The 13,533-nt window shown below is 52.4% G+C and overlaps 1 protein-coding gene across 2 annotated transcripts; it reads right to left on the bottom strand.

Annotated features, from left to right (window-relative positions):
* Window positions 1–1,122: 1,122 nt before the first annotated feature.
* SDHC (succinate dehydrogenase complex subunit C) lies at window positions 1,123–13,015 on the bottom strand. Of its 2 annotated transcripts, none has more exons than XM_062597573.1 (6): window positions 12,932–13,015; window positions 8,983–9,039; window positions 8,005–8,106; window positions 7,070–7,131; window positions 4,161–4,324; window positions 1,123–2,112 (listed from the first exon to the last, which is right to left on the bottom strand). In XM_062597573.1, the coding sequence occupies exons 1-6, from the start codon at window positions 12,949–12,951 to the stop codon at window positions 2,008–2,010; spliced, it is 510 nt and encodes a 169-aa protein (XP_062453557.1). In that variant the 5' UTR covers window positions 12,952–13,015; the 3' UTR covers window positions 1,123–2,007. The 2 variants fall into 2 exon arrangements, with proteins under 2 accessions (XP_062453557.1, XP_062453558.1); XM_062597574.1 differs by lacking the exon at window positions 12,932–13,015 and adding an exon at window positions 12,667–12,809.
* Window positions 13,016–13,533: the final 518 nt, after the last annotated feature.

The raw sequence follows: 13,533 nt of genomic DNA, 5'->3' as shown, positions 1-13,533 counted from the left end.
AAGGCAGCACTTCCATCCCCCTTTACACAGGAAACCCAGGTTGCCTGGGCTAGGACTGCTTGGGGAAAGGAAATAAAAGTCTGAGAATGCACAAGATGCAGCAAAATGCAACTTTGTTAGCAGCTGGCATGCACCACGGACTCACTCATCAGCAATCAGAAGAGGCTTCCAAATAAAAGCCATTTCAGCAACTGCAGGAAGTAATTGGTTTAAAGCTAAAACACATTAGTTTCACCCAGGAGATCTCTCCCGCTGGGGCTTAAAGCTATACTGAAAGTAATTCAGCAGTAAGTTTTCTCTCTCTAACGTGATGACAGCAGACAGTTTTTCTTCCTTCGTGGTATCTCATCTGTAAGGCTTCGTCTCCCCTCAGGGCTAGGGTGCCTTCTGCTAATTAAAGAAGTGGCAGATTTGTTAGAGCCACTAGTCAGCCAAATGAGCTGAACAAGTGGGAGGGAAAGGGGCTTAGATCAGCGGCTGGAGTGAAAGCAATCGGGTGAAAACAATTCTGTCTGGTGCAACTGATCTCGGAAAGCATTTATCAGAATAGCTCCCCTCCTGCCACTTGAGGTCTCCATCAAAAGCTGGATGATGAGAGCAGATATTCCTGATGAAGCCATCATTTTGCTGGCTGCCGACGTGAACGGCAAGGAGGATCCTTCCTAAAGCAGAGAACGTTTTTATGTCGCTGGGACATTAAAATGAGACAGAGCTCCTGATGAGGAGCGTCCTCTTCGTAGAGCTGAGCTGCTGGGGGGACGTTAAAAGTCGGCAAATTTGAACGAGAAGCTCTTGTCCTGGATGTCGCGCAGGTATTTGTACCACTGCGAGTAAACACGGTTCCAAAGGAAATTCCTCCCTGCTGGGCTGGCAGTATTTCACAGCCAAATCAACCCCACACCCACCAGCTCCAAAGGTCAGGCATTATACCTGGCTCTTGAAAAAAAAAAAAAAAAAAAAGAAGAAGAGGCAGAGCAAAAGCTTTGTTTTTCCATCGCTCAGCTTCTCTGGGAAGTTGTGACTCCCTTAATCGCAAAGTAACCCCTTCCCTCCCCCGCTTTCTGATCCTATTTCTCCTTAGTCAATATTGTGTCAAGGAAACCCAAGCCTGTAACCCAGCGGTTCTCAAGTGCGAAAGATCAAGGCTGCTTTATTGCAATGGTGGATGACTTACAAACAAGCACTGACACAAGGGCTGGTGACAATGCACAACGGGAAAACCACATCGCTCCCACTCACTTTAGAGAAAAGAAAATACAGGGGAAACAAGATGTTTTCTTTGGCAACAGCTCTAGAGCCCCCAAGTCTGCTGAATCACCACCTTTCCAGTGATAAGGAGTCAGGACTGAACATCTGCAGGTCTGAGTGTGGCCACCCAACCCGTTCATCGCTGCCAGCCTTGGAAACACCAGGGTTGCGCGGCTGATGTTACATCCCGGATGACACCAATTATCCATTCGCCTCACGGGCGCTGGCGTTGGCAGCTCCATCTGCCCTCCCTCCCCTAGGATGAGGTGCCTCAATGCAGATGGTTGTCCTGCACCAGGCCTACACACGCACTACCAGCAGCGCTGGCATCTCCTTCGCTGAGCCCACTCGGACCTGAGGGGACACAGAATCAGCATTGTCTCAAGCTCTGGGACGGAGCACAGAGAAAAAAAATGCACCGGAGTTTCTCTGAAAGAACAGTACAGAGTTAGGGCAGAACTCTGGAATCAGCTGTTAACTTGTGCCCAACTTTTTGTGGCTATTCAGGTTATCTGGTACTTGAGACACCCTAGCCCGGCCCCCCACCATCGAAAAGGCAGTCCCGAGCTAGCTGAGCAGAGCACGTCATCCAGGCTAATGATAAGCAACTCTGATCATCCACAAAATTTGCGAGGGGAAGTGCCACCTTCCCCAAAGATTTATAGTTACTCAGGAGTCTGTCCTCCCACCTCCCGAGGTGGGTCAGGACAGACAGACCAGATCTTCTAGAAAAGGGAGGCCATCAACCAGGAGATGCCTTCACATTGCTGCGAGGCCAGCAGAGGAGAGCAGGGTCAGGACAAGGACCAACAGGCCAGACTGGTTGACTTGGGTGATCTTCAACCCCTTCCCCATGTCCCATGCCTACCAGGAGAGAAGAGAGACAGCAGTTAGGATTCAACTTTTCTGGAAAAAAAAATCTAGCAAGACCACCCCAAAGCATGGTGCAGGAATCAGGGGGGAGAGCTACAAGTGTCCCACCACCGCAGCGATCTCCTTGGATGTAGGCACACCTGCACCACGTCAGAGGAAGAAGTTACCCCCCATCAGTTACCCCTCATCTATCTGCAAAGCTGCCTGTGAGCTCTCCCTAATCCGCAATGGTTGCAGCGTGCCAGGTTCACTCCGAGAGCGGCAGCTGCTCTTTGCTTGCTTCATTTCTGCTGACAGAAATAGGTTACGAAGCCCTTCCACAAGCCACAGATCTAAGGCAGCAGTAACACCCCTGAGCGCAGAGCTATACAGGTTGGAAGGAGTCTTGAGGCCCCCCAACACATCCATGGTAACCTCTGGGGTACGATGCGAGCTGCAAAGAGCCAAACTGAGCCCAGATTTCAAGGAAGAACGGTGCAATGACAACCCAGAGCCAGGAATCCCCCCCCCCCCCCCCCCCGTTTTCAGATGTGAGATAGATTTTTGAATCTCTCCCCTAACTTTGGTCAAGTGCAAGTAAAAGCTGGGTTGCTCAGTGCAGCACTGCAGAGCGCACACCTTGTCCCAGCCTGCCAGCAAACCACGGGGAGAGCCAAAGAAGAGAAGTACTTTGGGCAGAGCCATTAAACAGAACCTGCTCCCTGTATACATCCTTTCTGCTATCTGATGGGCTGCGCTGCCAAGCTCAGCCAGGGCCAATGCTGCCGGTTACGTTCTCGGGCATCGGAAGACAATTTAATTGGCATCTTAATACATATGTGCAGTCACAAACTTCAGCACGCATTCGACTCACGATGCTCTGAACAAGCAGCTGGTTGTGACTGCTCCAGTTGCCTGACAGCATCTCCGTGAGCAAGCAAGGCTCAGCCCGCTGCAGGCCCTGTGCACAGAGACCTCATCTGATCCGGAGTGCTCGAAAATTGGTATAACGAGCGCTCGCAGTACTGCCAGCAAGACACCGTCTGCCCCGAGGATCCGCAGAGCGGGCTCCTTCCACGGAGCGCAGGGCTGTCATTCGCCTGGAACGGCTGGACCAGGCGCCTCCCGGCGCTCCGACACGGGCATCTAGTAACAGTCGCTCTCAGGTGTAGGCTGTAAATATGACATCCAACAGTCTGAGCGCAGGAGTCGCGTGTTTCCATGCTGGAAGCACGGGAACCTGTCAGCATGCGCCGAGCAAGCCCATGTCTAAAGCCCTGCTCCCCACGTGGCGCTCCCGCCCTGGAGCAGAAGGATCGTGTCACGCTCTAGGCCAGCTGCCTTTGCAATTTGCTCCTGTAAAACCCAACCTATCTGGAGCTACAAAAACACAAAATCAACTACAAAAGCAGCACGTCTTGTACTGTTCCCAGCTCAAACGCTCTCCTCTCCAGCTCCCCCTCCTTTGTTAAACACAGGAAGTTTGGCTGAACTGAGCTGATTGTTCCAAATTTCAGCCCAGGGCAAACATCACAGGTTACTTTTAAGCAGAGCGTGCTTGTCTCCAAGCCACCGTTACATGTTTTCTGGGCTCAGTAAATAGCACAAAGCACTTTGAAGATCACAGCACAACAGCTGCATTACAAGCATGAGATAACGAGCAAAGCGTGTCACTTCTGCAGCATTTTGGTCTGTGGTGCTGCAGACGTTTCCTCTCAGCTGTAACGTCCGCTCCCCGCCACCCCCCGTTATCCCAGATCCGTCCCTTCCGCAGCCCTGCAAGCAGCTGAGGAGGTAACACGGGGCATGGGGAGATGCTTCAGCTATCCTTGCCGCTAGGAGAAGCATCAGTGTAGCGATGCTCTTTGCAACTTAGATGTACCCAAAAATAGCACCTCGTTTCTGAAGCACTTTAGGTGACTAATTTCCATTTCCAAGGGCACCTTCCCAAACGCTGCACACATCACTCCCTCCGCCAGCAGACATTTTCCTTCTCTCACCCCATCCCAGGCACGTGTGCGCACACACACACACAGAGTCCCCTCGCAAAGGCTACTCACAAGGTGTCGGATTCCATTCCAGGTGTGGTAGGAGAGGGGGAAAGCCAGAGCAAACTTAGCAGAGTAGATAAGAGCAGGCCCCAGGCTGAGCGACTTCACCATTGCCAGGTAGTGGGGAAACTGCTCAGGGAGCACAAGGGCAGCCAGACCGAAGAGGGAGACTCCTGAGAAAGACAAAGCCACCAGAAGTGTTATCAGCACCTCACTGCCAGCAAAGAGACCCAGGCCGGCAGGAGAACCAGCTGAAAGTCCGAGGCCTTAAAGGAGGACACCGACTCGTAAGCGTCACCACAGTGCCTACGTCCTCCCCGACCCCAAAGCAGTGTAGCTCAGTCTGGGAGCAGTCTTGTGCCCATTTTTTTTCTCTTGATGAGCTTACGTCCCTACGCTGAAGGGCAATTCGGACAAACTCGCCAGACAAATCTGCCAGCTCAGCCACACACAACTTCAGAGAAGGCAGCGGGGATAATTGTTCTAGTTTCACTGGTGAGACCACCCCTACGTTTCTGGTTTTGCGACACCAAACCAACAGCTCACCGTGGCTAACGGAGGAAGGAGCAGGGAGAAGGGCTCTCCGTATCTAGCAGCAGCATCAGCCGTGCTGTGACAACATACCCAAGAGGACTCAAATCGGGGCAGCAACGCGCCGAATTTGGGTCCTGCACCAGGGGCTGCATTACTCATACAATACCCTGAGAGTAAACTAGCATGAGCTCCGATATTTGCAGCCAAACCTTCCAAATTCAAGGTCAAAGGGACAACAAAGGTTGAAAACATAAGACGGCAGCTCTTCGTTGAAGCCCTCAGACCTGTATTTCAGGACAAAATAAAAAATCACTCCTTGCCAGCCACTGATAAACAGGCCAATTTAGCGAGACGGCCTCAGCAGGGGAGCACGGCGCGCAGCCCGAGCTAACATCAGCAAAGAAACCGGGAAGCGAAGAGACAGTTTGACACAAGTGGCTGCGCTGCCACGGCAGCGTCTCCCAGTCGTTTCTAGGCCAAGAGGGTTTCTCCAGATGGTGCTGCCAAAAGAATGGGAATGATCAAAGCGAGCGGAGTCAGCCGAGTCGCGATTCACCCTCCGTTCAATAGCGCCTGATTACACCACGGCACGCTAGCTCGAGCGCCTCGGCTGAGGCCGGCACTGGCAGAGGGAGTCAACCAGCTGCTTCCCTGCTCAGCCACTTGTCTCTTCAATGGCTTTTGTGTTCGCCCTGCAGAAAGTGCAGGAAGTCAGAGGCTCCTGTAATTACAGGCCTTGCTAGAGAGGAGAATAACGCTTCCGCTCTTCCTTCTGGCATCAGGGCTGGTGAGCTGTGGTCGGCTGAAGGGATTCTCCTTCGTACTCTCAGCAGCCTGGGGAAGCGGCCGTTTTTCATTCCAATCCTGGAGTTTGATAGATGGTTTCTTTACAAGGAAGCGGAAAGGGCAATGGTGAATCTGCCAGCTTGGCCCATCTGACAGCAAGCTGGACAGTGTCTGCTGGCAGAGACAGCAGCCTGTAGAGCCAGCTGGAGATACTGTGCCTTCACCGCTCACAGCTCTAGGCTGAGAGAGCAGCAGACACAGTCCCAAAGCTGGGTGGTGCCAGCACACAGTCATTCTGGCCAGCATCGCTGCCATGTCATGCCCTGGATCCGTGCACGGAGCAGGGCACGCAGCCTGGCTCAGAAGGAGCCAGCTGGGCTCGCAGGGTGCAAAGACAACTGCTGAAGTCACCTGGTTGCCATTTGGAGCAGTAATTAAGCACGCAGCCATTTGCTGCTCTCCCGCAGAGGGTGCGCAGGCTCTTCAAAAAGGTAGAACCAGATCCTAACTTGGCCAGCAGACGGAGCGCGCCCTTGGGGAAGGGCCGAAGTCCCACCAGAGCTCTGCTGCGTGGATGCAGGTGGAGAAGGGCTCTCCAGGGCTTTTTCTGAGACCTCACCTTCCACTGAAATTCACTTCTGCTAAAAATACAGCTCCCACTGACATCAGATGGTCTGGAAACTCTCAGAGCTACTCAGAAATCAGAACCTCATGGTTGGAAAACATGCAGCCGGCAAAAGCTCAGGCTGTGGCCCTCAGTGTTTTCTCCTCATCTACCCAGCTGCACATTCAACATGAACACAAGCCCTCAGTTTGTCACATATCTTTTTTGAGCTCCCTCACTCTCTTCCTTCTACAAACACCAACACAGCTCCTCCAGCTCAACGGGAGACTCTGAGCTATCAGACAAGCACCTTCCTGCTGCCATGAGAGGGCATTCCTGGAAATCACACAGCCTTTCACTGTTAGACGTTGGATCACTTAGTCAAACCACGCGAGTCAAATCGCTGGTGGGGGGTTACCAGCTTTGATGACAGTGTCACTTTCTCCCCCCATCAGCCTCTCCAGGAAGGCAGCAGCCACTGACAGGAAGCTCAGAAACTCCACCTGTGCATATGGAAAGTCATCAGGAAACTGCCTGTCTGCCAGTCCTTCCCTCAAACAGAGCCTCCTGTTAGGGTAAACTGGGAAAAAACAGTCATGGAAGAGAAGGTCTGAGAACTGCAGCAGCTAGTCAACTTTTTTTCAAGCCCGGGGAGGCCCAGGAGGAAACAGCGTTTGGAGTCATGGAGGAGGAAAGGCCACAGTGCTACAAAAGCTTTTCTGGATTTTACTTACGGGAGTGTATCACTCCCTTCGTGGGACTGAAGCAACTCATGGCACAAGGAGACTCAGCCACAAATATCCGGGCGATGGGGAGATATTAAGGGGCAGAGAAAGATGGAGGACAAGAGAAAACCCGTTGCTGAAGCCAACACCACAGCTTGGGGTAAAGGGAAGAAAAGAGCCAACGGGAATCACATCCCCAAATGCACGACTGAGAGGTCTTCGCTCCCGCAGCCCACCAACCGCCAAGAGCGGCTCACAGACTCACGCACCTACGCTCAGCGCAACGCCGGTGCCCCGATGCGTGATGGACATCGCCATGGGCAGAGACCACCTGCAAAACAAGCAACCTCATCAGCAAAACACAGAGGGCACAAAGGTGGAAAACATAATATTAGAGACGCTTCCAAGGCAGAGGCACAAAGCACGGCCCGTCTATTCCTAGACAGCTCTGTGCTGCTGGGCAGCTATTTCTGCACTCAGAATTATTCAAGGAATCCAGCCAGAGCAAAAGGGGAAAGATGAGGGAATGTGCAGAGGCAGCTTGGGAATGACAAATGCCACTGGCACGGGTTTGGGAAGGGGAACGGCTGTGTCTGCTGAGAGAGGAATGAGAGAAAACTGCAGGGCTCCTGCAATTTAGGAATGAAGGGAGCAAGGTTCAGGCATCCAGACATACGGATAAACGAGAGAACCTTGAAAAGTGACGGAAGCAGCCCAAAAGAAAATGTCATCTCGCTGCAGAGGCAACCTGGCAGCCCAGAGCTGGCCTCCTGCCTCCACTCCAGATTTCTGCCAGCTCCCGAGTGGGACACGTTGTTCCGCACAACCACCCGCCGCGGAAGCTGCTGCCTTTCAACTGCGTGTTTGAAAACACTGCCTGCCTTTGGGGAATTTTACCTGCTCTCACAACTCCATACAAAAAAAAAGAAAAAAGAAAAGTGAGTTTCATCAACTCCACGATGTAATTGAGGACGTGATCTCCCTGCTGTATGCAACCCTTCAGACTGTTCACAGCATGACACAGACTGTCTCCCCACCCGGTGCCTCCGCCGCAAAGCTGGCCCACCTGGCTGAACTGACAGCAGAACTGGGCACAGCCCTCCCACCCAAGGGTGACACTGCGAAAGAGCGTGGCCCCAAGCTGTATGCATCAAAGCCCCAAAGCGCCACTGGGCGAAGCCGAGGAGGCCAACGAATCTCTTACTTGTAAATCGTGATGTGAGGGGACAAGGGGCGACTGGACTTGGTGTTCTTATCCCAAAAGCGGGCCATCTCCTCCTTCGCTGTCGTTCCCATGGGGACGACACTGCAAAAGAGAGGAGACGGGATGCAGAGAGACAGGCAGCGATTTACCCTTCCCCGCTCCGCTGGGCAATGCCGCAGTGGCTCTCCACCCTCACAGCGTGCGAGTTCCCAGCTGACCTTCACTCCAGCCATAAAAAGAACAGTTCCAGCAGCTGTGTGCAAACACGAGTAAGGAGAGGATCACTGCCAGCTCTCCAGAGTTTATAATAATACTCAGGATGGGAAGCCGCTGTTGTGTTAAGCTCAGCTCTGCACTGAAATCCATTCAGCCACGGGAGCAACACCACCCTCTGCCACGCCGTCCCAAATCAGAGTATAGGATATCAGATAATGCATTATATAATAGCGATAACATGCAACCTGCTCTTTACTGCCACGGTAATTGCACACTGTACCAAATAAAGAGCTTGTAATTTAATGTTCCTGAGATTACATAGCAATTACACTTACATCCCAATTTAGCAGAAAATAGCTGTTTCTCCCCAAGCCTGGCAGCACGAAGCACAGGAACAAGGGGGCTTCTGCTGATCCGCGCTCCCATCAGGTGCAAAGTTAACATGCAGTTGTCACAAAAAGCAATCCTGAGAAGTAACAGCTGTACTGTCTCCTCAGCGAGAGGCTCAGGCCCACCCTCAGCACCTAGCCAAGCGTTTCCTTCAGCTCCGTACGCAGCCCCAAAGCTACAAGGCAGCTCTCACCCATCACTAAATAGGCCACGCGCTCCTGATGGTATGATGTGGTAAGCAGCAGCCACCACATGGCATTGATTGATCAGAATTACTAAGCGGATAGAGCGTGCACATGCACCAAAGCTTTAGAGGGGATCCCTCAGGGAAAGAACTTAATCCCGTTACTCCCAATAAAACCTCAAACTCACTGTCGTGCTGAAAAGCCAGAGCCAAGCTGAGCCAACAGGCATCGCCGTCCGACACATCTGCAAGAGAAAACGGAAAAGCTTTGTGAGTGCCAAATAAATGCCTGAAAACGCAAGCAATACGGGGCCAGTGCAGGGGATTTGCCATTTCAGTGGCTCATGTCTTAAATATCAGCACGTCTTAAATATCAGTTCTAACATAAGAGGATCTGGGATGTTCTTAAACAAATCTTCTCACTGTAACACTGAGCCTAGATCTTAAATAGAGTCTCCAGACTCTGCCCAGGGGTTCAATCTTTACAATATCCTATAATTAGTCTACTCAGCTGTAATACCTTATTTATAAGGCAGACATAAACAGCACTCTCAGCTCACAGCTATGCTGATGCGGTCCATTTTTCACTCTCACTAAAGCAATTAGCAGGGCAGGTGTCCCCAGAAAGGTGCGTCCGCCGAGTGCTGTGAAAAGGGCTGGTTCAGGCTACTGCCATCCCAGCATCTAAAATAAAGATATCAGCACCCCCCACACACGCACGCGCTTCCTCTAAACGCTTGTTTTCATTACACTGTTTCAGCATCACCATTCATTAAGCTCTGAGCATTAGAGAGATGACAGGTCACTGTCACAGCCCGATGCACAGAGCTTTTCAGCCTCACCAACACTTCAGGCAGGAGGTAAAAAGGGATTTTATGGTGTCCAAAGGAGTGGGAGCTATTCTCTGCAGATCAATTGTAGTAATTGTGACTTTGACATTCACGGGCAGTTCTCCAGTAACTAGGGTAGAGAAACAGGCCCCCAGTCCAGCTATAGCTCAAGAGTTTGCAGATGTGGGCTGGAATCTACAGCACCCGCTCGCAAACACTCCTGTCAAGGACAAAGCATAAAAGACAGCGCGGCATTTCCTGATGACATAATGAGAACGAAGTGTGTAATAATGTTTGGCACATTCATCTGCAGCACAATGACAAACATTAATTAATCTTCGCAAACACACCAGCATCTGTACCAGCATCTCCCACAGTTTCATTAACAGCGGTAGATAAACGAAGCACTAGTGCTCTTAAATCGTTCTGCAGCCAGTCTAAAGGACCCGGGTGGAAAAACATCTGGAGGTCAAATCTTCAGCAGGTGTAAATGCATAACAAAAGTCATTCTTATTAACCACACCGAGTTCCTGTATAAATGATCTATAGGATGTTTCCTTTTAAAAATCCTCCCTCACATTCAAAGGCTGGACTTGAAACACAACAGACCTTTAGAAAAGCATCCAGTCTTGACATACGAATGTTCAGCGATCCAGAATTCTCCCCAATTCCCACGTCTCTGCACTAACATGTACATCCTTCTTCTAGTTTGAATTTGTCTGGCTTCAACTCCTGCCTACCAAACAGTGCCACACTTTTGCTGGGAGGCTGAAGGTTTTCAGTTTTCTACCATTTGCATGCCTCTACCTTAAAAAAAAAACAGGACAGCACCACTTTCTGTTGTATTAAATACACTCAATACTGAGTCCCACAACTCAGTGCAACATTGCTGACTGCAAAGCCCTTCCAGGCATCTTCTCCATTGCATCAATGTTCTTCGTGACGCGTGGGCCTGACAACTACATCAAGAACTTCGGGATAAAACAGCAACAACAGCCGGACGGGGCCAAACCTCCACCGAGCCTGTTATCATTTCCAATGGCAGCAAACAACAGATCTCTGGAGAAAAGTATAAGAAAGCAGAGAGGAACACCGCCTTGGTATCCTCCCAGCTTCCACCCATTTGCTGCTCACAGACTTCCCAAGCCAGATGCGGTTTCAGTACATAATACATGGACTTTTTTCTTCCGTGGCACTGTGTTGCCATCTCTCGAACCCCCTAAGTTTTCAGCCCTTGCAAGGGCAGGAATCCTCGGAGCTTAGCGAGACGTGGAAAACCACCTCCTCGCTTGTCCTGAGCTTACCACGAAGCAGCGTTATCCAATACCTCCTCATTCTTGGTGAAGGCAAAGGAGGTGAATGATTACTCTCTATCTGCAGACTATTAATGATTTATATACCTCTCTCACATCCTCCTCAGTCACCCTTTCCAGATTAAGAGGCCTAACCTACTTCATCTCCCCTTATACGAAAGCTGCTCCATACCTCTCCTGGAGGCAGGGGTGGCGAAAAAAAGAGCGAGGGCAGGATGCAAAACACCCACAACATTCAAAATAAGAATAAAATCCACAGCACATTCATATTTTTCAAAGCTAAATTCCCCAACAAGAATTCCCTATTCCCTCACTGCAATATTTTTTTTAGATGCAAGGCATTACATCTTGCTTCAGTGAAATGAATATTGCTTGCAAAACACAGCCCTCCAGCTAAGCAATCAAGGTCACACTGTACCAAGGACCTGTCCTCTTCATTATTTATCATTCTCTCAGTTCTTGCATCTTCTCTAGCTCCCCATCCATTAGCTTATATTTTCTTCCAGATCACTGATAAACATGTTAAAAAAAAAAAGAAAAGAAAAGAAAAATGAGGGAGAGAGAGAGAGAAAATTAGTCCTAGAACAGAATCCTACAGCTTCAGAATACAGCTTCCCCACTTCTGCACCACGCCTGAAAAAGGCTGCAAAAACTAAGGGGGTAATTCACTAACCATACAAATTATTCGAGGACTTTACGAAGTACAGTCGATCGTAAAGGGCTCTAGAAGGCTCTTGTGATGCCAAGCAACTCTGCCACAAAGTGACAGTTTAAACGAGATGCCTATAAACGCACAGCAGCACACCTGATGACAACAACACCGGCTATACGCATAGCGTCACAGTTCACAACTGCCTTTTATAACTCAGAAAGACTTTAGAAGTCGCTGGGAATGGCTCTAGAAAAGCATCAGCTCAGTGTCACACAAAGAGACGTCTTTAAAATTTATCCCGCAAGACAGGTCTATTAAAAAAAATAAAAATAACTTGGATTTTGCTATGAATGAGGCAAATGAGCAATGATTATATATGCTTTTTCATCTGACAAGTAGAAGCAGACATCAGATAAAGTTATGGGCCTAAAACTAAAAAGATCTACTTTTTTGTTGTTGTTTTTTAAACAGAGGGTGTAATTGCACTGCAGAACTCCTCCCTCCAGCAGACAGCGGAGGCGTTCTCACCTCCTTCTGCTGGCGGAGCCTGGTTTTAAGCAAACCGGCACACATCACCAACAGCTTTCCATCAAAGCACGACCATGCCATGTTTATTAAGAGAAAAAAAGCCAAAACACTGTTTTAACACCAATATCAAGAACATCGATAACTTGGGGCCGGGAGAAGAGCGGTCGCAACCACGAAGAAGCAGCAAAGTTTCTGGCGGAAGTTTTAAGTTGAAAGAAGCAGCGGTTCAAAGCTGCGAGCGGAGCCGCTCTCCCCGCCTGGGCTCAACGCCATGTGCGCGCCAGGAAACGCTCTTGCGTTTGCCCACCGAAGTCCCTCCGCACCTAGGACCGACCGGAGAAGCCAAGGCGCGAGGTGGCTCCTCGGGTTCGGGTCACCGCGCTGGCTCTGGAGCTCAGCGACCCGGAGGAACCTGCTCGGGGGCTGCGGCAGCAACGGGCAGCAGAGGCCCGGGGAGGGGGGGCGAGGGGGAGGCGGCGGGGTGGCAGGGCCGGGAGCAGCAAGGAGCGGCCGCGAACTGCTAGCGTTTAACGTAACGTTTAACGGCACCTTGGCGGAACGGCTGAAGCCGCGGTTTGGCTCTCAGAGGTTCAAAGCGACGGGAAGCGGCGCTCGCTCCGCCACCGCCCCTCGCTGCGTCACGCCCGCGGCCCAGCAGCGAGCTGCTCCGCCTCGGCCGCGGGACGCCGCGGCCCGCTGCCACCCGCTCAAGGCTGCGACGCTTCTCTGCGGCCCCTCTCTGAGCAGCGCCGCCGCTGCTCCCGGGGCGGCCGCCGCCGCCTCCCCCCCCCCCGGTCCCAGGCCCGGGAGTCACCTCAACGCCAGCGCCGCCATCTTGGAGCGCCGCGCACACCGGAAGCGGCCGTGACGCACTTCCGCTCCCGCCGGCCCTAGCTGTGGGCGGGAGCGAGCGCGGCCGTTTCGCTGTGGCGGCGGCCGCCATCGCCCCCCCCCCTCCCGGGGGCCGCCCGGTATCCGCCGCCCCCCCCCGCCCCGGGGAGCTGCCCGTTTCCCCTCAGACGTATCATTCCGGCCCGATGCCTCGGGGCCGAGCGCGAGCCGCGCGCCGCCGGGCGGGCTCAGCCCCCCGTAACGGGCCCGAAGGCCCCGGTGGCGGCAGAGCCCTCGGGGCCGGCACGTCCGAGCCCGCGGCAGCTGGACGTGTCGTGTCCGATGGCGGCGGGAGAATCTCCCCAAGCAGAACTGCCCACGGTTGGGGCCACGCATCCCGAGAGCGAACGTCTCGGGGGCCTCCCGGTCGGATCGGATGGTCGCGCTCCCAGCCAGCGCGCTCCCAGCCCCGGGGTTCCAGCCGCGCGTCCTGCCGCCCCGGTGCCGCTTCTCGGTGGCGTCTGTGGCAGCACGGTGTCCCGGACGGCAGGGGGTGGGGGGGGACACGCTGCCCGCAGCCCGGCT

This window comes from Rhea pennata, chromosome 31 (assembly GCF_028389875.1).
Source record: "Rhea pennata isolate bPtePen1 chromosome 31, bPtePen1.pri, whole genome shotgun sequence".
Lineage (NCBI taxonomy): Eukaryota > Metazoa > Chordata > Aves > Rheiformes > Rheidae > Rhea > Rhea pennata.
The sequence above is the reverse complement of the archived record's forward strand: the minus strand, read 5'-3'. Positions and strand labels throughout refer to the sequence as shown.